The 25,815-nt window shown below is 33.2% G+C and overlaps 3 protein-coding genes across 10 annotated transcripts; all 3 read right to left on the reverse strand.

The window, feature by feature from the left end:
• Window positions 1-467: 467 nt before the first annotated feature.
• Window positions 468-1,837, reverse strand: LOC143177304 (uncharacterized). The gene is made up of 3 exons (XM_076375172.1): window positions 1,809-1,837; window positions 1,663-1,756; window positions 468-1,589 (listed from the first exon to the last, which is right to left on the reverse strand). Exons 1-3 carry the CDS (start codon window positions 1,835-1,837, stop codon window positions 468-470), a joined length of 1,245 nt encoding a protein of 414 aa, XP_076231287.1.
• Window positions 1,838-1,876: 39 nt separating this feature from the next.
• LOC143177606 (uncharacterized) lies at window positions 1,877-2,516 on the reverse strand. The gene is made up of 3 exons (XM_076375648.1): window positions 2,404-2,516; window positions 2,126-2,324; window positions 1,877-2,044 (listed from the first exon to the last, which is right to left on the reverse strand). Exons 1-3 carry the CDS (start codon window positions 2,514-2,516, stop codon window positions 1,877-1,879), a joined length of 480 nt encoding a protein of 159 aa, XP_076231763.1.
• Window positions 2,517-4,630: 2,114 nt separating this feature from the next.
• On the reverse strand, window positions 4,631-25,648 carry LOC143177010 (dystrobrevin beta). Of its 8 annotated transcripts, none has more exons than XM_076374729.1 (17): window positions 25,230-25,648; window positions 15,218-15,382; window positions 14,365-14,581; window positions 13,639-13,721; window positions 13,414-13,565; window positions 13,201-13,309; window positions 12,700-12,866; window positions 12,485-12,612; window positions 12,302-12,400; window positions 12,109-12,190; window positions 11,998-12,036; window positions 11,788-11,900; window positions 10,958-11,123; window positions 10,570-10,865; window positions 8,687-8,832; window positions 7,231-7,290; window positions 4,631-6,679 (listed from the first exon to the last, which is right to left on the reverse strand). In XM_076374729.1, exons 2-17 carry the CDS (start codon window positions 15,375-15,377, stop codon window positions 6,417-6,419), a joined length of 2,280 nt encoding a protein of 759 aa, XP_076230844.1. In that variant the 5' UTR covers window positions 15,378-15,382; window positions 25,230-25,648; the 3' UTR covers window positions 4,631-6,416. The 8 variants fall into 8 exon arrangements, with proteins under 8 accessions (XP_076230844.1, XP_076230842.1, XP_076230840.1 ...); XM_076374727.1 differs by having other exon boundaries at window positions 11,782-11,900; XM_076374725.1 differs by having other exon boundaries at window positions 11,788-11,918.
• Window positions 25,649-25,815: the final 167 nt, after the last annotated feature.

Raw genomic sequence — 25,815 nt, forward strand, 5'->3', positions numbered from 1 at the left:
TCTAAAAAAAGAGTGCAGAGTTTGGGAAAAGTATGTTTGTTTCCTTCTGAATCACTTTGATTAAATGTTTCAAGGCAATTGTAACTTAAACATAATGTATGCAAATATTGAAAAGAGTGTAGACCCCATAAACAAGTTATTTGATTTTTACTTAAATCCAAACTTTCTAAATGTGGTATGAATTCAGCAGAAAGGTCCACCTGAAATTATTTATTTTTTATTTTCTTATTTAAACTCTTTAATATGAATTACATACCTTTGACAAGGCACAATCAATTAAACTTAGCTGTGTAATGTTTATTAAACGATCTAGTGTATAAACTGTGTTTAAAACATATTTATCTAATTTGTTGCCAAACACATTTCTTGCTTCAGAAATATCTGAATTTTGTACATGTTCTCCAGAAATGTACTATGAATGAAATTATAGTATTTGCACAGTTTAAAAGAAATGTAACAAAAAGATTTTATAATTTATTAATAATTTTATTTACCTTGATATTAGTTAAATGAAAAATAATAAAGTGTTTATATAATGCATCTGCATTTATTGGATTATTGGAGAGATCTATAACATATAACATGTGCCAAGTTTTCACATTGTCTATTTGTGTTATACTTCTGATTTTATTATTTCCACAATAAAATTGTTGCAAGGTATGAAAAGATCCCATTGGTCCTAAGTTTATTATTAAATTATTAGTCAAATCTAAGTATTTTAATGATGGAAAATGTTCTTGAGTGAAACTGTCCAAGACTGAAATAAAATTATTTCCAAGGTTTAACTTAGTAAGATGTTTTAATGACTTTGTAATTGTAAATGTAATTAGTAAACAGCATGTTAAACAAAGTTCTTGAATTTTCAATATTTTTTTCAAAATATTAGATGCTGCAAGAAAATTTTGGGATAGATGAATGTATTTGGCATTTTCTATATTTTTTGTGTCCATTAATGAATTTTTTTCTCCATTTTGCATCATATTTTGTTTGAATGAAAGTAATTTATTATGTTTCTTCAGTTTACACATATTAAGTGCACATGGAAAATAACTTTGACACATATTAAGATTCTTGGTTGCATAATTATTAATGAATTTTAAATTGGGCAAATGCATATGAATTAAATAATTTTCCAATTCTGGATCCATAACATCATTGAAAGGATTGTTACATATCATTAATGTATACATATTTGGCATAAAAGTTGTAAGAGTTTCAATAGTTGCAAGACAACTTATTAAACAATTCCATGATATATCTAAAGTTTCTAACATGGGGCAAATTTCTTCAATGTGTATTAATTTTATATTATTCAAACTGATATTTAATATTTTTACATGTTTCATGATATTTGAATTTGGAAATTCTTGAAGTTGATTGCAGGAAACATCAAATTCGCTTAAGTTAGGCAAATCCAAGTTTATATCAATTGAGTTTATATTTTGTCCAGAAATGCATATTGTCACAAGATTATATAGGTCCACTCTATCATTAACATTAGCATACTGTGTGATATTTGTATTAGATATATGAACAAGAGTACTATCATCTAGTACAGAGATATTAATAGAATCCTTATAGCTGCTTTCCTACAGATTTGAAAGGTTTATATTTTTCACAAGATTTTAAGAAGTAAAAGATACTAATAGTAAAAGATATTACATTTTTTAATTCTTCAAGTACATATTCATATTCTATTACAAACATGGGATTTTTAATGTCTCTATTTGTCAATTTAAATGTTTGACAAGTTTCACTTAAATCATTTAAATCATTTTTATATTTGATATGTAAATAATCATCAGCACTATTTGTTCTGTATAAAAAAAAATTTCATTTTTTATACAAATATAATTTGTAATCGATATTAGTACTGTTACTTTTCAATAGAATTGAAAATTGGTGTTTGTAGAAGCACGCATACGCGTCGTTTTTCATAAGAATTTATCGAATTCAGCTTATTCTCATTTTGTTTAATTAAAAACATTTCGTTTAACCATTGGGCATCTGCTACAGCCAAACAATTAGTTACTGTTAACTCTTCCTGCAAATTGAGGCATTTTTCAAAATGTTTTTATATAAATATGTAATATTGATTATAATTCTCAAATAATCATATAAATACTTCTCTAAATAATCCAGTTTTAAAAAAATCAAAGGGCCACTTTTGGATATCATTTACTCCAGGTGAAATTAAAATCTTTAAAATAATGTTATGTGCATCAAATTGCCAATTTTCATCCTTTTCAGCAGCCAACTGATCTAATTCATTATTATTTACTTTTGTTACTTTAAATAATGTTAAACTAGTTATACCTATATTGCTGTAAAGCAAAGTTGTAACAATTCTGACATTTACATATTTCCTGTGTTTTGACAAAACTCAAAATACATTTTACATACTGTTTTATAGCTAAACATAATGACTCTTCTAAAAATTGTTTACATAGTTGAATAACTGGATTTTCGGGAATTGCATTATATTCAACAAAGTTCATATTTCCACAATAATCCATGTTAATTATTAATTGTTGGTACAAAATCTAATGAACAAGTAATAAGTAATTCTGAATTTCCTATTATTTTTATAATGATACAAGTAGGATATAAATGATTTAAAAATTGTTATACTTTAAATTGCAAGATTGTCATTTGCTTCCTTTCTATGAATTTCTGTTTATTTAATTTAATTTTTAATGTGATTTCTTCAGGCTCTTCATCCATTATATTCTTCAAACAGTTCTGATTGTTTTATATAACATAGAACAATTAATAATAATTATTTTATATTATGTTTGGAACTTCATTGTATCAGAACATTGATATACCTTTCTTATTCTAATTGCATAAAGTTGCTTTTTAAAATAAACCATTTGCTTTTCATATTCTTTATAAAAATGTGTCAATAAATGTAAAGATTCATTTAATTGTTTATGCAATAATACATTATAATAAGTTGTGTGCTTTCTAAAAATAAATATTTAATCTCCAGCTCATATTTAAAATACATATTAAGAGAGAATAATATATATATACTTGAAAAATTGTTTAATCCAATGTCTTTCTGTATCAGATATGAAATAATGATCTAGTTTCTTAATGTGTGGAAGGTAATGAATAACATAAGCACGATAATTGCAAAGAGCTACCAATGGACATTCTCCATATAATAAATCTGCAAATACTAGTGACTTCAACTTTTGTAGCTGTAATAGATTTCTTATGTCCTTGTAAATCAAAAGGAGAGTTACTATACTTTTCAGATAAAAAACAGAATAGATTTCATATATCTATGTGTAGCATACCTTTATAAAGCATAAATGATTCCCTGCAAAATTTAAATAACGCAAATTTGATTTCTTCAAGGATATCTTACTTATTGTTTCCAACTTATTATTAGCTAAATTAAGTTCTTCTAAACAAGTTAATTTATCTAAATTCTATGAAAATGAAAGATAATGCAGTATTACACGTGCGAAAAATATTACGCGCGCATCTAAAAATCTTTAAAATTTCCTTTAGTAAAAAGTAATAGGAACTAATCTACCTCCATATTACTTATATTATTTCCTGACAAGAATAAGACCTTTAAATGAGAACAAACTTCTAAAAATTCCGGTATATGACGTATTTCATTTGAAAATGCATAAAGTTTTTCCAGTAAACAATTTTCTTTAAACGACGGTATATCCTGAATAAATCAAATAGTAATGTACTCGATAATCCGATTAAATTTACATATATTATACTTTATTACCTTGATACCACATTCTACGATCCATAGTTCTTGTATTTGAATCAAATCCCTAATTGCATCAAACGAGTCAATATTTTTTTGACCGATTATGATCAATGTACGGATATTTTGCTTTGAATATAATAAACTTTCAAACGCAATTGTAGAATGGAATAAACATAATTCGTGTTTATTATCATTTTTCTTTCCTGCAAGGGAAATCGTTTAATGAAAATAGTATAAATTTATTGAGTATATCCTCAATACCTTTATTATTTATAAAATTATCCATTATTAAGTTTATGGTTAACTTTTACTTCAAATTGCAATTGTTCTACGTATCGTTTTGTATTTTAATTACATATGCATGTAAATGTCTTTATTTCACGTGTGTGTATTTAAATTTTTAATAGAAGTTGGTACTTCAATACATATGAAACATTCTAATATACGTTATATGTGTAGTTCAATGTTCAAATCATGTTTTCTAATTTTATTATGCTATATATTTTTTTTGAGAAAGGAATACATAAAAAAATCTTATCATTTAGATTCAGTTAACTGGCATAACAATTTTATTAAAGCATTCAAGTAACGTAATGTTGTAGAATTATGACGAGTAATTTAGTATTTGAAAATTTCTGTTATAATTTAAACATTTCGAAAGTACCGAAGATTTGGCGCGTAGATGCTTATAATAAATCGCAGTCTCATGAAGATACGGTATTTTAATTGGATTTAATGTGTTGAGTGTAATTACTTGAAATGTTTCACGTTTTTTTTTACGAAGGTTTGCTTTGATTCGATGATTTTATGTGATAGATTATGGAAATTTGCATAAAAAATTAGAAAGAACATCAAGGAAAAGGATTGAAAAAGAAGTGTAGATTTGGTGAGCACATTTTCCTACATTGCACGTTGTTTTCATTTTTTATTCAATATTCGTATCATGTAGTTGCTACATAATTCTTATAAATGTCACTATTGATAAAAGTGATTATGAAATCATATGAATATATGTATGTATATATATACACAGAACATTTCGAACTTTGTACGCTACGTAAAGTATTACAAAATGCACCTTTCTCTATTAATTACAATTTAACGATCATTTGAAATAGGGTTTAATGTAGGAACTAAAATTTAAATATAATACACAAAACAATATCAGTCCTTCTATCTTTATGCATCATACAATTGTGAATGCAATGCTGTTATGACTTGATAATTATGTAATGCTTAGGCATCTGAATCTGATGCTATTTAAACATATGAAAACTAATAAAAAGAAATGTAATTACTATACTTTAAATGCCTAAGCAATACATTTCTCTTAGTAATACATTAAGCGTTGTCTATTAATGCAAGTATTTTATCTGATAGATGATCAACAATAATAGTTATATACATTATCGCTGCAATGATTTAATACCTCAAAGCCTTTGGTTTATAAACATGATTTTCTTTTAAATATATAAATAATAAGATGTTGTGTACTACTTAAACTGTGTTGACAATAGGAACTTGTAATTCGATTGCAGTAAATTCTTATACTGTTATAAATTTCTTGAAATTCATAATGACTATAAAATTGGTATAAATATTACGAATTTAATTCTATTAGCTTATGTAAAATTATAAGAAAAGAAAAGCATGGAAGATTTATTCATAAATAGTCAGTAGCTCCGAGGTGTTTATTATTGAAAGAAATGATGTAGTATAAAAACTTCTATGATGCTTTTATGTGTTATGTTACTATAGTCAAGCTTCTAATGCAATGAGATACATTTAATGTATCATAATTTAGGTTTATAATAGTTTTAAAGTTTATATTGGATATTATATCTAATTCGTATGAATGTACAAAAAAACTTGAGGTTCTGTAACTAAGCCTCTGCTAACAATTTTTTGTTCTACTATGCATTTAAAAAAGTTTTTGAATTACATTTACTTACCTTTTCATATAAAGTTTGGTCAAAGATTTGACTTATGCAAAAATTTCTTTCAACTTTATTACCTATGTACTGTGGACTAAATGCTCATTATTGATTGCCTATAGATTTTGACAAAATTATGATAAGTAATTATAACAGTAATTATGACAATATTACAGAAATTTAATATTCTATGTGATGAATTTAAAACTCTGCAAACAACCAAATTTTTATTTCTGTATCTAGTTTTCATACTTTTTTAGGCCCCTGAACATTATAAATTATGTATTTTAATTGTTTGCATTATATGTGATGCATTTAATTAAAGATGTAACACAAAATAAGAAATATACTATAAGAAAAATATTAATGCAGGTTTATTCACTATCATTCATATTAAAAATGAAGAAGAAACTTCATACTTTATGTATATTTTGAATGTCAAGTAAAAAGTAGAGTTGTCTACAAGTTATAGTATTAACTTCATACTTTGTTTATAAATTCATACCAGATGCTACATAATCTTTGTTTGCTGAACTGACACTTCTTTTGATTAAAAGTATTGTTTTGGAAATGCAAGATTTAGATACTGTCCAAATTCTAATTTCATATTGATTATATTTCACACTAACACTCAGTTATATGCCCATCATAAGTAACCCATGGAGCTACAATTATCTGCATTTCATTTCATAGCAGTTTCTAAGCATTTATAAAATACATATAAATACCATTTAACAAACTTATCGATTGACCCATCTCTTTACTGGTTCTGTCCAGTTAGATTCATTGTCTTCCTCTTTTTCTCCATCTGCCTCTTCTCTTTCACCCCTTTCTTGTTCCTGTTCACTGGATGGAGTAGCAGATGGTGTCTGTGACATGTTAACATTACGTGCACGTAATTCAGCTAAAAAGTCATTTTCTTGTTGATATCGGCGTTGAAGTTCCTCTCGCCACGAATTTCCACCGCCGCTACTATCATCTCCATCTTCTCCGGCCTCGAAGTCTAAGAAAATAGAAATAGTTAAATACATAAGTCATTGTTTCACTTTAGAAATCTTTTGCATTTGTTCTACAAAGTTTTCTGATTTAGTTTTTATAGTTTGCCTTTTCACGTATGAAGAAATAAGTTCCATAAAATTATATCATATATATCTACTTAAATAAGATGTTCAAAGTAAATCATCTACATTTCTAGGATTCATACTTTTATTTACAATTATTTAAGCCAACACAAATGTCTACATATTGGCAAATAGTACAAACATACATTACAAGTATATATGCTTCTATAAAAATTGACCAGCAACTAATTAACTACTTCTAAGAGAAACTATAAAAAATGTTGCTGTAGTTTCAATTAATACAAAAGTATACCTGATATTCATATTTCTAATTTAATGTTAATAATTTACTTTTTGAAATAGTAAAATATTTATCATGATGCCCATTCTTCGTAGCGACTATAGTTATGCAAAAGAAGCAAGTGATATATTTTAAAATACTTGTGAAGATGTGAAAAAGTACAATAATGTTCAATTTTTAACAAACTCTTACCTAGTGGTTTTCTGATGTTAATTCGGCCAGAGTTGTGAGAATGATCCTCCTGGTCTGAGTCTGCAAGCCACCAGGACATTCACAGGGGGTGCATATCACACACATTCCACAACACGTCTAAAGTGTTATTTGTATAGGAACGTCTATTTGTTGTCAAAATTTGGATATGACAAAAATATTTTACACTGATTTACAGTTCAAAATTTAGATAAAATATTCTAAAAGATAATAAGTATTTTATAAAATATTTTTATTACACTATATTGCTTACTGCATTTTAAATAGTGTAATATATATGGAATTTGAAAATATTGGCTGAAAATATAATGAATTTTATCAAAATTTACATAAAAAAAATTAAAGAAAATTGTTTTTGTCTTATATTGATAGTAAAATTTCGTATATTAACTTGTTTTCAATTCAATATTTGTTAACACTGCTTCAAAATTCTTATAAATGTTGTGTAAAGCAAAAGTTAATTCATAGTTGCCAATTGCTTTGTAAATTATTTGAAAAAGAGCATTTGCTGTTTTGCGTGTAGTGTAGTCTGTGCTATTGCTAGACTAAACTTTGTGAAATCTATGCTAAATGAAAGAAAACAAGGTAGAGTAATAACAGGCAGATGTGTAAAAAAGAGTGGAAACTAGATATTTACATTTGTGATAATTTGTTTCAAGTAATATACAAATTATAGTGTAAATATTTTTTACGGAGTTTCATAGGTATCTGCATAAATGTTGTGAATTTTCAAAAATTGTAAGAACAAATGTTTCCTTTACCTCTTTTGAGTTCCCCATAACTCATATGAAATGATCACTTAGAAACATGATATTCATCATAGCTTTTATGTCAATGTGTTGAAAAAATGACTGATTCAAAAAATAAATTATACCTTTATTTATATTTCATATAAATATGCATAGCACAATTTACTATATATCTACATCATAGAATAATAAGTCTGCAAAGATATTTTTTACTAAAAATAGGAAGGGGACTGCCAGCACTGTTTCATGCTATGAAAATCTAATGGTATGACAGAATAAAAATGTTGTGAAACATGCCTGTTTACATTAAGAAATGTTATGAGATAAGATACAGAACACTTATTTAAAAATGTCATTTTTATGTTGACCCAATTCTTTTACCATATTTATTATTTAAAATATGAACAAAATATAGTACTTTTATTATAAAGTTTAATAATGAATTCATAACATTTTATTAGAAAGTTTAAGCTCCTATTCTGTTTATTAAGTAATTTGTTTTAAAATTAATATTTTAGTCATAATGGAGAGTTTCTATTTTATACATTTAGTCTAAATGTATAACTATTAGAGGCCCATATTAAAGAAACTGACTAAGTAGGTATAAATTCTTGTGCCATTTTAAACTATCTAAATATTTTGCATTCATTTCTGATGCAAATTGAATTAAGATTGATAATTTAACATACCTGAGTTCAATTCCCTCACAAGTGTAGACATGGCATTAGTAACACTGTCAGCAGCTACCAACAAGTCATTTCGCAAGGATCGGCCCAAGCTATTATTCGCACTGCTGGAACCACTTCCTGGCAAGCTGTTTGTCCTGAACGCAGACCTGATATCGAAAATCTCTATTTTCTTTGCATAAAGCAACTTTCAAATAAAAAGTTAAGTCAAAATGATGACATGCCATGCTTATTATGCAAGCATTTATAATTAATATTTTGGTATTTCAATAATGATGCATAGTATGTAACGGAGTTGCAAATACTCAAAAATTTTCAACTAGCAATATACTATCACACGCATGCAATTTAGAATGGAATTTCTTAAATAATTTTATAGTATCAAGTTTCTTAATTATATAAGATGTAATGGCTGTTTTTACAATCAATTTTTATTCTTATGTAAAATACTTTTGTTTATTAAAAAGGTATGCTTTAATTATATAAAAAAGACTATGTATACCATTTAATGCATTAATAGTAAATTTAAATCGCTTATGGTTTTTTATTAATATTTATTTAAAGAAAAAAAACATGTTAATGCATTACATAGACTATGTTAATGTGATATATTTTATTATGAGATGAGTTTTTTTAAAATCATAGGTAAATAAATATATAACATTAAACATAAGAGGTAGTTAATGCATACTATTTTAATTTATTAAAGAAAGAAGGACATATACGCAATAATTATACATTTCTATATAAAGGAAAATATAACAACATTTTTAAGTATACAATAAAATCTGTCAACATGCTATCTAAAATACATCTATATCAATTGTTCCATTCTATATATATAATACACGAATCTGCATCTTCAAGAAAATAATGAAATGCAATTGTAGAAATTAAAATACAATTAATAACATAAAACTGTAAAAATCCAATAGTGCCTAAAAGCATCACAAAATAGCAAAAAGCAACATTGCTTAAATATATTGATCTTTTCTAACAATAACAGAAATTAAAATTCATAGTGTATTAATGGAGGACTGCTTTGAAATGTAAAAGTGGTATTATATTCAACTAGTACCAAATATGCTCTTGTTACTAGATGAACCAAAATACATTTTCATTAACATTCACATGCAACAATAAAAGGTACCATTGTTGTGCTATTTTTTACACAATGTGCAGCTACAGATCTATTATAACTAGCATTCGTCATTTAGAAGAAATCAACTCCTAAATACATGTAATAAAGTACAAATAAATGTAATCACGTAGGTGCATTTTTTTCGATAATTGATAAATACGATTGCAAAATTATATACATTTTGTGTTCGATTTCTTCTTATAACTTAAATAAGACTTCTCGTAATTTAAGTAATTTAGTAATTTTTCAGTTACTTAAAAATTAAGTAGGAATGACTATTTTAAATATGGCATACAATGAATGTAAATAATGTATAAAAAAACTTTCGTTCAATCTCATGTAAAAGTTAAACACGTTAACTTTTACAAGATTATACAATTGAAATACATTAGAAATCTTTGTACAAATTATTCTTATACAAAACGATTCAGAAACATATTAATAAAGTTTGGAGACAAAAATTTTGGCAACAAGGGAATAGTTCCATTGTCTTTACAAACTTTATATGAATTCAAGCCTTATCAATATTTTTCTGAACATATTTCTAAACACAACTTTCAACTAAATTGAGGACTCGATATAGGCATGTTGATAATATCTCATTGGTTGAGATAATTTATATAACAGCAACAAAATAGTGTTATACAAAGATTGTTATATGTATTCTGTTTGCTACGTTTAGAGTTCTCTTTGTTGTAGATTTTCTCATTTATATTTAACATAAACTTTCCATTTGCCTGCCTACCTTACATCACCTCCAACACACGATAAGTTATCTGGAATAGGATTTTGTATCGTTCCAAGCATGGCGTTATTGGGTATATTCGCCACAGACGTTGTTGGAACGGGACTCTGATAGCTTTGAGACATTTGCTGTTGACTTTGCGATTGTTGCTGTTGTTGTTGCGGAGTAGTAGACAGTGGACCACCTGGAGTAGGAGGTGCTGATCTACTACTCGGAACAGCACCAGGCGGTAAAGGAGGTGACTTTGTACTTCGAGGTGAACTATTTGGTGTTGATCTCGGAGATGCCTGATGATTCTATAATCATTGCAAATTTGAAGTATATACCGTAATTATAGAATCAAAAGTAATGACGTAGAAGGAGTTACAGATTCTATTAAATACAATACCTTCAACATTTTCATTAAACCTTCTAATTGTACCATTAATTGTCTTCTAGAGTCCTGTAAGGTTGCTAAATGAGTTTCTAGCTCATCCTTTCTTTGCCTTAGAGCTCGCAACTCCGACATTAACGCAGGATTTTCTAAGCCGGCAGCTTCAATCTCTTGTTGTCTCCTGTATTTAAATGTAATATTAAGATGAGAAGTGTTGCATTATCAGGAAGCGAGCACTGGAATATCTATCAAATCAGATATTCCATTTCACTGACTAAAAGCTGAAGCGAGAATGTATCATTGATGTGATGTGTTTGTATGTGAATCTAGTGAATATGTTAATAGGAACTGATTTAACTTTCTAAAAGAGTTTAATGATTGGTAATTGCATAATTACGGTTTACGTTAACGGCAGACGTATGTATATAGTTAATCCATATTGGAATGACGACTCGTGTAAGATGTCACTCTACACATTCAGAATTAAAAGTTTAACTAAGGAACTAAGTTTAAGCAATCTGAGATAATATGAAATCCTCCAAAAATGGAAACTGTAGTTTCAGATAAGACATTATGTGTATTAGTAACTATATTGGCTCTCCAATCCTAAGCCACCTGTAGACTTATATCTGTAAAATATGATTTTAGTTGCCCGAAGAAAGGAAGGAAATTGTAATTGTTAGTTTTGTTGTGATGTTTTAAGCTCTAATATGCACGCTATGCAACCAAGGTGATCAAGCGAAACAGAATGTTTTTAACATGCATGATCCTAGGATGGTTTGACAGGATGATCTCGAGGTTTAGGCTTGATATAAAGGAAATAAACGACACAGGTATACCTTAACCTTGCAATCTCGCGCATTATTTCCTTGTTCTTTGCCTCTAACTGCGATATAAGTTCACGTTGTGCTCGGGAGGCATCTAGTGATGCCAAATTTGCATCAGACGGCGCCCTACCCTGAAACATGAGCGTTTCCTTTGAAAAAATTTCCTTCAATTCCATAAGAACTGAAATACTTTCAAATTGAGTTTCATTAAAAATTATGCATACTTACTGCTTGATCGGCTTGCGACATTCTAGATGCGGCACGGGGCTGAAGTTACAAAATTGATATTAATAGCACAGTGTCACGACCCAAATTACCATTTAAGAGAAAATATCTTACCATGGTCCTAGCTTCTTGAGCCAACCTTTGTGCGTATCGTGCTATTAATTTATGTTCATCATCCAGTCTTGAACTATCCATACTGTATAATGTACCAATGAAAAAAAAAATAAAAATAAAAATAAATAAAATGTGATTTTTCATATGGATATTCAATAGATACAAATTTGCAAATAACAGTATCTAATGTTACCTTCTTAAAGTAGAACGACTATCCATTGAACCAGAATCAAAGGGAGCCATAAAACCTGGATCAGGAAAACCGTTGTGAGATGGTAAAGGTGAAGGTGGGCTGTAATACAGTGAATTCACGTAGAGTAATAAATTACACTAACATTAGAGAATGTGTATCAAGTATTATAGTTATGACACTCACACTATGTGTGACAAATCTAGTGTTTTCTCAGGCTGTTCTGGAAATCTCGGCAAACTATTTTTCCCTTTCTCAGGTACACATCTGAAACTTTTTCGCAGGGAATGTCCGATTTGTTTGCTTGGCGATTTCTGTATGAAAAGATGAAATATTGTAGTAAGAAAGGAACATTCTCCATGGAAAGTTTCGGAATTTCATTTCAGTTCTAGAATACGTACAAAACTACTGTACTCTCTAGTTTCATGATCATTGTTATGCGTTCCAGAAACTTTGCCTCGCCAAAAGCAATCTTGACAGAGTTGATACGAATGGCATTTCTGACATCTGTACCGAAATCCAGTGAAATTTTCTTTGTGACACGCATCGCACATGACAGGATGTGCCACTAAAATATCACACACAAATAGAATTACTAATTTTATATTTGAATCAAATGTTCATTTTGCTAGTCATTCGTAATATTAGTCGTTTATTATGGAAATGGGGCAATTTCATTTTCTTCATTAATGAGATATTTTAAGGTTTCACCATTCATAGGATCCAATAAAAGCCAAAATAATAAAAAAATAAAATTTTTTTTTTTCAAAATCGAGTTGTCCCACGTTCATAATAAACAACTTATACACCTATACTCAACGTTTTGATATACAAGAGTAGACTAGGTGAACTGAATATTTTCTAGTCATACGTTTAAGATTAAAGAAAATTCGTATTTTTACCGTTTTCAACAGCAGCCATTCTATGGTACAGTGGAAGCCAAATTAGGCAATGTGGTCCTGGATCAGACATAAGCGTATCCAAAAAATCGTTAACCGTGACTTTTGAGTTCTGAAACACAGCGTGATACCAACGATATTCATTTCTAGCTCGTATTAACTGCCTGAAGGAGAATTAGCGAGTACATTCGCGGCAGCTTATCTCAGCGAACTTACTTGAGGAAATATTGAATTGGCAAGGCCTTCGGAGTATCCGAAAGACGGTGACTCGTAAACCGCGGCTGTTAACGCTAGAACCTCTTTCAAATACTCTGCGAACCTCCAATGTATCATGTGCCCATTGCTGTCAGATATTTGCGAGTATATATCTGTGTGATAAACAGTTATAATTATCAACTTGAACCGAGGGACATTTTCTTATGCAAAGGGAATGTAACTTACAGCGAAATTTGTCCATCAGTTTCCCAGCGCATAATGTAGCCAGAGCCACTTTCACTGAGAACACGGATATTTTATTGTTTTCCCTGTGAAACATTCAGTGTTACTTCTCCAGTAACGAAAGATAGAATATAGTCGTGGTTGAAGTTTTCAAATAACTTTTCAGTAACATTAATATTAATTTTTGAATAACTATTTGAGCGTTTATTTATTTCTTTAAAAAACATCTTTTGCAGTTGATTCATTTCTGATCTATTGATTTAATTTTCTTTCAATTATTTTGTAGAAGGTTGTTGTTCAATTTGGTTGATCCATTAAATTCAGAGATTCAATTAAAGAATAGCAGAAGCATAAAATTGGTAATAACCAGCAAACAATTTTTAATATCCATACGTCAATATGCCTCTAACGAAGCTAACTGCAACGTTCGTAGAATATTTCGTAAAAGTATAACTTCACCCGAAAGCCTCAAACAGTATTAACTGTAAGAACCTGGGTCATAAAAGCCTTAAGGAAAATACTAATATACGTAAAAGAACACTTGACCCACTTATTATCGTATACCTAGATCCAATTTTACTGGAACTAGAGTCAAATGTTAATATATTCACGCCTAGATGAATAGACTGCAGTTTCGAGAGAACTTTAGTTGTTCCAGTATTACTAAAAGTTATTTGAGAACCTATCAGCAATGGCGATCTGTTGCTATGGTTCAATATTTATTCATACCCTGTAGTATAAGCAGCAAGTAGCCAGTTCATTAACAGAGCTGTTGTAGCATCGACTTTGGCTTGTTGCGAAACAGGCACTCGTTTATTAAGAGCGTGAAATAAGGAAGACAGTAAAGTTTCGAGCCTCGATACACCCAGGGTGCTCGATGGCTCCAATGTATTCAAACCGTTCTCTCTGAACGCCTCGATTACGTTCCATATGTCGACGTTATGAACTACGCAGAAAAAACGTGACATTCTTTGATTAAAGTAGATAACAAAATGTGCCCAATTAATGTTAATGAGGATAATTATATGAGTATAAAATTTAATTACAAAGATATGACTAGTATTCTATTTTAGGAAATATTAGATTATACAATTAGCTTGTTTACTCAGAGTACCATCGAACTTTAGAAAATTTATTATAAATTTTTAAAATAGATTTCACATTCGTGGATGTTGTTGGTGATCCTAAATCTGTGGGATTACGTGAAATCATTTTTGAAACTTAGAATCTATAGGATGTTTGAAGGTCTTAAATTGTAGGGATCCTAGGACCTGTGTGGTCTGATACCTTTTAACTTCTAAAATATTCAAAGAATTCTATTGAACAATTTGAGAATATCATTTTTACGGAAATTTATGAGTTTCACGAATTTAAGTCACTTTTTCACGTATCTAAAGAGTTTGGAGTAGTCTGATTTATCAGTCTTAAATACCATAATATTTTAAAAATACCAAACTTTCCTCTTTTACCAAAAAAAATGTCTCTTTTACTGCATATCAAAAACATACACGTACTATCTTTTAATAATTCAACATTCTTGAATTCCTTTCACAATCAGAAAATAAATATTTGTTCTACTCACGGTGAACCTTCTTCTGAATGAATCTCAACTTGCAAGCCGTACGATACGACGCAAATCTGATGCTATCGAAATTTTGTTGTCGCATTTCTTGCAGAAGTTGCAGCCGGCTCGCCTCCCCTGTGCTGTTGTTCCCTGATCCACCTGCACCATCCTCCGCCATTTTATCTGCGAGTGTAAACAGTGAAACAACGTGGATTAAACCAGCTTCCTCATGGTGAGCACAAAATCGTTTAATTAAAGAAGCATGCTGTTCAATAAAATGATTCACGGTACACGCAATTACACGCGACGAGCATATCAGGAGCTCGTTTTATGAGTTTCTCGAGATCGGAGTGCTCGGTTTATGCGCGTAGCTCGTACACAAGAAATGAGTTAGACGTGAAACGAAGGCCGTTCGTTGATTAGTCACCGATACTCGTTAACTAGTCATTATAAGAACTCGTTCCTTAAGCTTCGTACAATTTAAATGTATAATTTTCGTTGAGGAATTTTCGAGATATAAATATTCGACGGTAGAAACAAAAAAAAGTTCTTTAATTGTTTTAAGAGGAACTTGAGGGTCGGCAACAATTAGCAAAGTAGAGGAGAGAATTGATATAAATGAACAGCGCGTTGGCACGATGGCGCGAATGAACATTTGCACTTGCAGCACATGAAGCATAGGTACATGTATGTAGAGAACATGAGAAGTTACATGAGAGTTAGAATAATGTAGAGTTTTCAACGTTCTAATATCACAAAATGTAATTTACCGCCAAACTTCGAAGTATTTTTCATTTAACTTCGTTCAATGGTATTTAAAAGAAGGAAAGGGGATTGATGGAAAGGGGCGATAAAGAAAATGGAACTGTAATGAAGAAGAAGAATAATAAAGTAGTAGCTGAAGCCAGGATATATTCTTGGGAAAATGAATTTCCATATCTTTCTGCAGAATACTCGCTTATGTTATGTAAATCGGGCAGAGTTTCTCACGCGGTTTCTGCGAAAAATGATATTCCGTATTTTATGACATAGAATTTGCTTAAAATGAAGAATTAATCAATGGATAAATAAAAAGCATTTTAATTAGAAAGCAATGCTCGAGATTCTTACCAGAAAAAGTTCCAGTATTTTGTAAATTAGATAAATAGTACTACTTATCATCGATCTGAATATTTCAACAATTTAAATATTAATAAAAATAAAAATATATATGGATGGCAATTTATTTTGACTAAAACTTAATTTGTTTAAATGAAAGGTGATTTAAATTTGATTAAAACATGAAATTTCGTTTGCAAACATTTTTGTCTATCCTTTCAATTTATTTTTGATTATTATTATAAATGAGACTTAACCACGAGCAATTAATTGTCTACGCGAACGAACGGTGGCTTTCGATCACTTATATAAATGTCAGAGCAATCATTGAGTTGAATTTCTCGCTTTCCTCATTATTGCGCCTACGGTAGACATTCTTAGAGATTCCAGGAGCATTCGAAACATCTGCAGAATGCGCTGGCATTATTTGCCATGGCGCACTTCATTCTTCCCTTGATTAGATCAGGCTCATTTTAACAATGATTTCGAGCAGTACACTATCAATTCGAAGCTATTAAGAGCGGAAACCGTATCGAATACAGGGAATTACGAACGAACATCTTTGGCTCTGAAATTGCAACTTTCATTATGGGAATGAAATCAATTTCAAATTGATTTTTTCCATGGTACTTCAGAGATCTACAATTACTTTCGAACCGTAATATATAATTATTATAATTTAACTCGTAACTTAAAAATTCTGAAAAAGTCATAACTTTTCAAATGGAGAATACATAGATCTTTGCAATCGATTTGAAGAAGTGACAAGGAAATGGTGTAAGAGAAGAATTTAATACGACAACTACGTTTATCAACGCGCGATAGCTAATGATGACCAGCTTCCAAATCGTTATTAAATTAATGAAACGCGAAAACCACTTGGCCAGGGGTCGACCATTTTATAATTTATGGAATACTCAGATAGAGTCGAACTGCGCAGACGGCCAGAAGTGGCTCATGAATAAAAACAATTAACGATACGTTCAAGTTTTTTAATATTCGTACCGTATACATTTTGTCACCAGTACAGATATTCTATCAGTGAATGCCTACATCACATTAATACGATAAACTATGCGATTATAGAGGTAATGTGCAAAGCATTCTGTTCTAAAAATTAAGGACTAATTAGCCTGCTGCATAATAGAAGCTAAAATCTCGTCTACTAATTTGAAATTGGGCGAATAAAAAGGGCACGAGGCTAGAAAAAAAAGCTCAGATGCGATACTCAATTATCGACTCCGATGATCATGGTTCTCAGTGATCAATGTGATCATTGAAGATTTTCACCGCATTAACTTCGGAAACGCTTTCTTAGCGCAACGAATCGGAAAATCGATAACAGCGATGCCTCGTCGGCTGTTGTCTGACGAAAATGGAACGGAGACAGGTGCATTTAGAATGAAAAATGCTGGGAGAAAGGGAAATCGGGCAAAAGGAGAGGGGAAAAAGGTCCGAGCATCGCTCGCTTTTCCATTGGAGACTAATGTTCCGCGTTGGTCCATGAATGTATGGATGTTTTCACGGATTAGTCCACGATAAATACGCGATTATATTGAGCCATACTTTCAGGTTATAAACATACGGTTTATAGTACTGCTGAACCATAATCAAGTATCTCATTTTATAATGCAAACTCGCTGCTCTATTCTGGTCTATTTCGTTCTAAATTATCTTCGCACAATCTCATGAGTACGTACAAAGTGGATTAGGAAAGACTTTGAATTCTCATGTGTTTATGGTTTTATTGAATGATTTTATTTTCGAGAGATCATTTTATGGCCTGCATTTGTTGAGGGAAGATCGTTTTAGGTTGGATATAAATTCTTGAATATTACTGGCTGATATTTCGTTGTAAAGATCAAGTTCCTCATTGATGACTTTATTACGTGAATATGCTAGGATTTATATCTTTAACAATACGAAAAGCATTTACGCGACAGTCTTGAGTTGAGTTCTTTTACTCAATTTCCCAATCCAGGATATATTTGATAAAAGTATTGGTTTATTCAAAACATAAATAAGCCATATTGTCTTCAATTCTTAATAAACCTTTCTTCTAAATAGTAAACTAAAATAAGTGTCTAAGACAAAAACTTTCCATGCAATCATTATTTTAATACCTACTTCCGTACGACATTATTCAACGATATTTGAAATATTTTTGTTCGATATGCGATAATCATGAGTTACTAGAGTCTTCGACTCATTTCGCAATGACCTGCAGGGTAAACCATTCGTAAATTACACTCGTGGCAAAATTACGCGTTCCAGAAACGATTAAACTGCTGACCGTAGCACCGTGGAATGCATCATGGAATTTAATCGTATAGTACCTTGGAATTTTTCATGAACTCACAGCCCCCCAAAGATTTTAGAACAGAAGAGTAAATTAACCTGCAGAGTGCTATTCAAAAATGAATACAATGACGCGACGTTTTATTAGTCAAATTTTTCTCAATGAAACATACATTTATTTTCTTTACAAGAAGAGTCATGAAGCGATATAAGTTTGTAACTTGAACGCTCGCCCTTTTAAGGGCAAAATAAAAAACTTAAAATTTCTTTTCTTTAAACTATAACATTCAGAATTGAACATGGTGCCTATCATTTTATATTCACAATGTTTTCTTGAAACACCTATAACAATTAAATCTTGACGTTTAACAATTTCCAGTTGTGTCATTAACACCATTAAAAATGATCTGAAAAAGTGAAGATGAAGGTAATAAGATAATCGCTTGGTGCTTATTAGTCGACGAATTAAGAGTGATATTTAATTTCTTCACATTAAATAGCGAGGTTTTAGTCTCTTTGCTCGAGTCTGTAGAGTTTAATTAAAACTTAAACAGATCAGCGTTGATATCTCATTGCATACTGTATGAGAAAGCTTTCAAGCGAAAAGTGAATCGTGACAGTCGTCTTTCGTTTCTCGCGCCAACGTTAACTCGTAAAATCGTGTCATCGCGATGGCCCGTTTTCTATCATTGCAAAACTTGATTCCCGTGCATTGTTCGATGCTATCCGAAGGCATCGCGGTAAAGTTCATCAGTCGCGACGTTATTATAAATGCACTTATAAAACTCGATTCGCGGAGTGAGTTAACGTTTCATTTGAGACGAACAATAAAAGTGCAATTTTAATAGCGCCTCAAAGCTTACACGCTATATTTCTATTATATAATAACTGGCAATTAAGAGCAACAAAAGGTTTATAGAAAAGAGGATAAAAAGAGTTTTATTGGCTATTTGTTCAATGATGATACAAAACGAAGAGAAACGTCTCGAGAATTTTTATTTCAGCGTAGGATATTTTAGAATATTTCAAATTTATATATAATTTGACGTACTATTAAATATATTGACAGTTTTTACGTTAACTTTAGACAACTCATAATGATATTCTAATCACGATATACTCATTTATGTACCATACACATAATGCTTTATTTATCTACAGTGGCTCAGTAATTGCATGCATTTATAACAGTGGTTCGATCAGAGCAGAGCCACCATTATATGTATTAATCACACTATAGTCATAGACCAGGTCAACAAATACATTGTTCGAATGCACTATTTACCTATTCAGCTGCATACATTACATAACCTGCATTATTTACCTGTGTAACACATTTACAAGCAACATGCTACAAAATAATGATGTGCCCTAAAATATTGTACAACGTACAGTCCAAAACTAAAGAATGATTAAAGAATTAAATGGAGTTATTTGTCTCTCTAAACAGAGCATCCAAGTTTTCTCTACTCCTAATAGTATAAACAATTTAACGAGCATCTGAAGAAGAGAAAAAGAATCACTATCTCTAGGGGATAAATAAATACCTATTGCAAGTAATGAATCTGTGCAACGAGAAGTATTTGCATTTTATCTAAGAGGAGTCGAAATACAGCGTATCTCTCTCGAAGAAGAACAACGTACCAAATTTACCCAAGTGCTTGAAATCTCAGAGAGCGATAAGTACGCTAAATTCGAACGCGGCTGGGATTCGCGGTGCTTTCTTAAGCGATGCCTCGCGAATCGCGAGCGCTCGAGGATGCTCTCAAGTTCGACGATGCTTTAGGACTACCTACAAAAGACCGTGTTCCACGGGCAACGAAAATAGCTCTTCTACGATTCCTCGAAACGGTGTGTATCGCTTCGAGTAGCGGTACTCGACCTTCATTGGCTCTTCGTGCTCATTATAGGAAATGAATGAGCCGCGAATACGACGCTGCTGGGTACGATCCTCGGGAAGGGCTCGTTCGCGATCATTAAACCTTGTTACACAAACGACGCCAGAAGAGGTTCCGCTCGAAGAGCGAGCTAACGTTGACTTGGCTCTTCAATCCTATCACAATATTAATGGGAGAAAATCGAGCATATTTAAGGGATCTGTCCCTTCCTCTAATTAGTTAAAATAGATTTTTAAAAAATTGTTTCGCTTTTCCTCTTCTCGAGCAAAACTGTAGAGAGAAACTATCCCTCGTGAAGTATTAGATAGTGGAGAAGTGAAGATTATAAAAATAGCAGCAGAGTAGAGTACTGAGAGTCAAGAGGTCAAGATAAGGACTTAAATAATGTATTAACCCTAGGAATAGTGAACACTGAAGCATAATGCAAAAACCCTAAGGTTATTCCTTGAATCTACACTTTCTATATATTTCAACTATGACATTTGAATATCATACTCAAAGGTATATGCGAGAATACCTAAATATATCTTTGAACATTTCTCACTTCAAAGGAAGGAACTCAACGTTAACATTATTTACGTTGTGGGGCTCATGGGTCTCTATTATTAATTCTGTTAGTAATCCTAGGATTAAGGATGGTCAGCTGGCCAACATCACATTATAATGTGAAGGTAACATATATACATGTATCTAGACCAGAATAGTGTTGGACATAGAAGCTACCGAATAAGTTTTTCGCCATCAGCTACATAGTCGGATTGGTTCAGAACACCTGTTCACCAAAGTACACTCGAGCTCTTAGCATTAACTCTAATCACCGATAGCTCTCGCTAGATCCTCAGTACTCGACACTATTCTATGCTACCAGGTTCAGCCAACGCAACTTTTACGCTATATTTCGTCCATCTACTGTAACGAGCGACGAGGAATATACGCTCTCAACTGTTTTTATGCATTTCAGAAGGGTATCGTCTTACAAAACCTCTTACGAACGTTCCCCAGGCGCCTCGCTACATTCCTTTCATTCGCAATAAAAGTCACGCTTGACGTTATCCACGGTCGGGAAAGCGACCTTGAGCGACCAGTTAGTTTTGTTCCGACTTATAAATAGTTCGGCGCGCTACGCGTTAGGGGTTGTACCGAAGGGGTTAAACCTTATTACACAGACGGCAGTAGGTGAAGTGGTTCGCTTGAAGGACGGGCCAAGCATCGACGTTTCGCATTGTTTGCCACTTTGCGCTTTAATTACGCGGCGCAATGAACTTTGTAACAGCTTTCCGGGCTGCGGAGGTTCGTACTCGACCACGGGCTGTAACAGAACCGGTACACGCGCGGACTTTTTCGAGCGTTTTCTTCACGTGTGTGCATCGATTCTCCGTTCTGCTCGATTGACTATGGGATCAAGTTATATAGTAACGTCGCGATAATAATACCTTCGCGAGTTCGAAAAACCGAGGGGTATCGATTTTTCTTTATGGGAATAGATTGGTTAGGAACGGTCACGACGCGCGATGTATTTCGTGTCTATAGGTTGTTAATTGACCCTAGGAGCACAGTCGGTGGGAATAAAGTCTCTATTATTCTTCTTTCGATGCACTTTTCGTAGTTATCTTATTAATACTTCGTGTTCGAAAGTTGGAGAACATTTGGTCTGGATAATATATGAAGATCACGGGAGAAGAATTTGATAAGTCCATTTTTGTTGGTTTTCTGGTTTTTATGTCATCTGGTAGGTCAAAGGTGTGCATTCATATGTCAGAGTTGAATAGATGGAAATCTTGATAAGTTCCAAGTATAATCACTTTCAGAATGAGCTTACAGATAAATGTTTTGACGAGTTTGTGCGAAATATGTGAAATTATGATCCACATATGGATCAGGGATATTTTTATTAAATTCTTGGTGAAATTCTGATTGAAGAATGTGTAGGTCTTGTTGATGGTGGCATATTCTCTTCACTGTTTTATTTGATATTTTTCATAATTTTGTGAAACTTCTATCATGAGGCAGTACGTTGTTAGTAGACCGTGAACGTGTTAACGTAGTAGTTATTTATTTTGCAAAGTTCAATGGAGAAAACAAGGTTCCTCCACCCTAGCTACCATTTAAAAGATAAAGAAATGATACTCAAGAATACATCACACTACTAATAGCATTCCCGACTGTCAATCAACTTTTTAGATTAAGCTTGTAATCGAATTGGATTCAATTGCCGCCAATCTAATATTAATGGATCCGATGCCTTAAGTACGTTAAAGCGGGAAATCGGTTGGCGGACGGAACAGAATGGAATGGGACCGTGTAATACTAAATCAGCCAGAAACTCTAGTAGTAAATCCCTCCTGGGGATAACTTACATAATCTCATTCAGGCTCGTTTTGTAAAGCTTTGTAACGGGAGGCTAGTTTTTTATCGCGAACAAGGAGCTTTTTCGCTGATCTGGTTAATATCAGTGACACAAAAGAGATTGCGACATCGAATGACTTGGTAAATTTAGAAACGAGCGAACTGCGATAAATGCGGGAAAAACTATGTAGGTTTCTATACTGGCTAATCGATATTTTACGATACCCTCGACGAAGTATAACTACACGTTCGCGTGCGCCGCTGCTGAATTTTATTTACTGAGAGATCTTATCCCGATCCTTCTGGGAAGTAATAAGGGAACTAACGTAAGAGGAGGAAATGCTTTCGGAAGGAGATTGGCGGTAATTTCAAAATTTTTAAAATAAGTGGTGTCTGATAAGCCGTGACGTAGTCAAGAAATAATTTCTCATAAGCCTAAAAACTTTGGTATTTCACTTTTATATTTAATAATTGTCCTCGAAAGCTGTGCAGCTATTTGAAAATAGAACTGCCTAACTTAAGATACAGCTATTTTTAATGGTGTACAAAGATTGCAAATTTTTGAAAATATAAAGTTTATTTCTACATAAGTATATATTTTAAATTTATTCAGTATTCACAGAGAAAAAGACTATGTTTGTAAAGAATTAAGCATTCTCGTTAAAAAATATATATTTGTCCGTCTGTTTTATTTAAAAAAATAGTAAAAAGAAAGTACAGTAATTCGTGTAGAAACTTACTCAAATATTTATTCTATAATATCAATAATTCAATTTTTTATTTTTTCTGACCATCTACTGAATAATTGATTGATCATTACTCAGCATTCCAGCGTACCAACATAGAAAATACGCTAACAAACGATGAGGATGAACACATCTTGTAGAGCATATACACGTAACATTAAAATACTAAGAACAATAGACCGAATACATAAATAAGAGACTGGAATGAAACGTGAGTCATTAGTTGGGCGGGGAGGGAAACGGAAGCGAACAATGCCCGTGGCGGCGGAAGGAATCTCCCAGGTAGCGCCGAAGGTCCCCAACTTCATCGGTCTGCCATTTTCCCCGGTACATTTCCCTCCCCTTCGTACGAAATTACCATCTTTCTGACGCGCAAATTGCCGGAAGGATCAGTCAGGGGAAGCGACAGAGAAAAAGATCGCCGTAGCAGGAAATCGCGAAGGAATGAGGAACGCGTGGATGCCTAAGTTTGAATCAATACAATAAGTGGGCCAGGTGGGGGGTGCATAAGATCGCCCGAGGAGACAGGAACGACCGGGAATGTGGGACAGTTTCGGTTGCGTACGGAGGAACGCGCGAAACGGAGCGACCAAAAGGCGCGGTCAATTTTGGATTCTCCATAATCGTGACAACCTGATCGATCTCAGTTTCGATGCAATGATAAAAAAAAGAAAGGTATTGAGCAATTACTGTGTTTCCATTCGAGACACGAAACTCGACAGTGACATATCAGATTATAACCTTATTCGAGCAGTGTCGTTAGTAGTGTCGGTATAATAAGAATAATCTACGCCGTGTGTCTCTAGGATAACTCGAAACCGACAGATCGATCGCGCGTCATCGTCAGGGATAAACGTCAATCTCCAGACGACGACGCGACTTCGAACGATAGACGATCGGGTTATAAATCGATTTTACCGATCGCAAGGCGATACGTCACTCCATGCAGCGGGTCTCGAGTAACTCGTACAAATGGTACCCGGTCGAATCAATTGAGAATAATGTTTTGGACCGGTGCCGAGTAGAGGAAGCAACGCGTGTCAGTGGAACACCGTTTAACAGAGGGGGGAACAAACGCTTCCTTCGCCAGATAGACCGTGCAGCCGCTGGGACAGTGTCCGTTATATTACATTAGTCGCATATATGAAGTTAATCTTATTTACCGAAGCTTATCGCTGCCCGTTATAATACACCATAACGGTAAATAAATAAGGGAACACAGCTTCGAGCTCCTAAACCTGCGAAACCGTACCACCTACGCTATCGACATATCGGCCCAGACAGAAAAAGTCGAGCATGACCACTTTTGTATCCCCTTTTCATCCACCACGGAGTTACTCAATACTCTCCTATCCGTAGTAGCCATGGGCATTTTTACCATTCATCGAACCTTTACAACTCTCCACGCACACTAGCTCCCTACCGGCGGCAAACGGTGCGCGACTCTCACCAGCCACCGTGTAAGTTCAGCTGGATATTCGTGGTTCCCTCGCCACGGGTCAGCTGTACGTGATCAATGCGCCAGGTCGTACAGTATCGCGATAGAAGAGTCGAAAATGGGGGTGCAGTAGATCGAAGTGGTCCGGCAACGCGAGTCACGAGACACGGCCGTACACCTAACCTGGCCTGTGCCGGTGTACATACCTTCGCTACGGACGCTTTCGATGCGCGTGTCTCCAGCAAGGGTGAGAGGGAGAAAAATAGCGTGACGGGTTTGGGGTCGCCGTCCCCGTCTCGACGAAGGATCCTTTCCTGTCCGTCTATTACATATGCGACGTCATTAAGACGGCCACTGTACCGAGGAAGTCGGCCGAGCGGCGATGGCAACGACACTCGTCTCGCGGCACTCGAGTGGCTACTGCTGCTCGTAACACGGGGACAGAGCTGTCAAAGGGACCGTACCGCGTCGCCTCTACGGGTTGCCGCGAACACGATGCATCCGCGCGAATTTCTCACCCGACGCCGGTCGATCTCCGACGAGCGAGCGATGGTACCTTTCTCGCCGCGAGAACCGTCGCGATAAACAAACTCAACGCGAACCCGACGTAACGTGCATCGCGAGCCTCGCGGCCATCACACTGATTTCGACTGGCACGGGCTGTCGGTGGCGCCATCCCTTCTTTGAACGGGAGAACGAGGAATCGGACCGTTGCGCGCGCGATAGACGCCTGATTCGTTGACGGTCGGGGAGCGCGTTTTCGGGGATACGAGGCGATGGGGAACTCCCTTT

This window comes from Calliopsis andreniformis, chromosome 3, assembly GCF_051401765.1.
Source record: "Calliopsis andreniformis isolate RMS-2024a chromosome 3, iyCalAndr_principal, whole genome shotgun sequence".
Classification (NCBI taxonomy): domain Eukaryota; kingdom Metazoa; phylum Arthropoda; class Insecta; order Hymenoptera; family Andrenidae; genus Calliopsis; species Calliopsis andreniformis.

What these genes read in the sequence shown, in the direction of transcription:
- LOC143177304 (XM_076375172.1), bottom strand. Translation starts at nt 1,837, where the DNA reads ATGAAATTTTTTTTTATACAGAACAAATA. An exon ending in TTTTTTATACAGAACAAATA is followed by an intron (nt 1,757 to 1,808) that starts GTGCTGATGATT and finishes AAATGATTTAAG; the next exon opens with TGAAACTTGTCAAACATTTA. An exon ending in TACTTGAAGAATTAAAAAAT is followed by an intron (nt 1,590 to 1,662) that starts GTAATATCTTTT and finishes TCAAATCTGTAG; the next exon opens with GAAAGCAGCTATAAGGATTC.
- LOC143177606 (XM_076375648.1), bottom strand. Translation starts at nt 2,516, where the DNA reads ATGGATTATTGTGGAAATATGAACTTTGTTGAATATAATGCAATTCCC. An exon ending in TTATGTTTAGCTATAAAACA is followed by an intron (nt 2,325 to 2,403) that starts GTATGTAAAATG and finishes TTTGCTTTACAG; the next exon opens with CAATATAGGTATAACTAGTT. An exon ending in AAACTGGATTATTTAGAGAA is followed by an intron (nt 2,045 to 2,125) that starts GTATTTATATGA and finishes CTCAATTTGCAG; the next exon opens with GAAGAGTTAACAGTAACTAA.
- LOC143177010 (XM_076374724.1), bottom strand. Translation starts at nt 15,377, where the DNA reads ATGGCGGAGGATGGTGCAGGTGGATCAGGGAACAACAGCACAGGGGAG. An exon ending in CTAGATTTGTCACACATAGT is followed by an intron (nt 12,401 to 12,484) that starts GTGAGTGTCATA and finishes ACTGTATTACAG; the next exon opens with CCCACCTTCACCTTTACCAT. An exon ending in AGTCGTTCTACTTTAAGAAG is followed by an intron (nt 12,191 to 12,301) that starts GTAACATTAGAT and finishes TACATTATACAG; the next exon opens with TATGGATAGTTCAAGACTGG.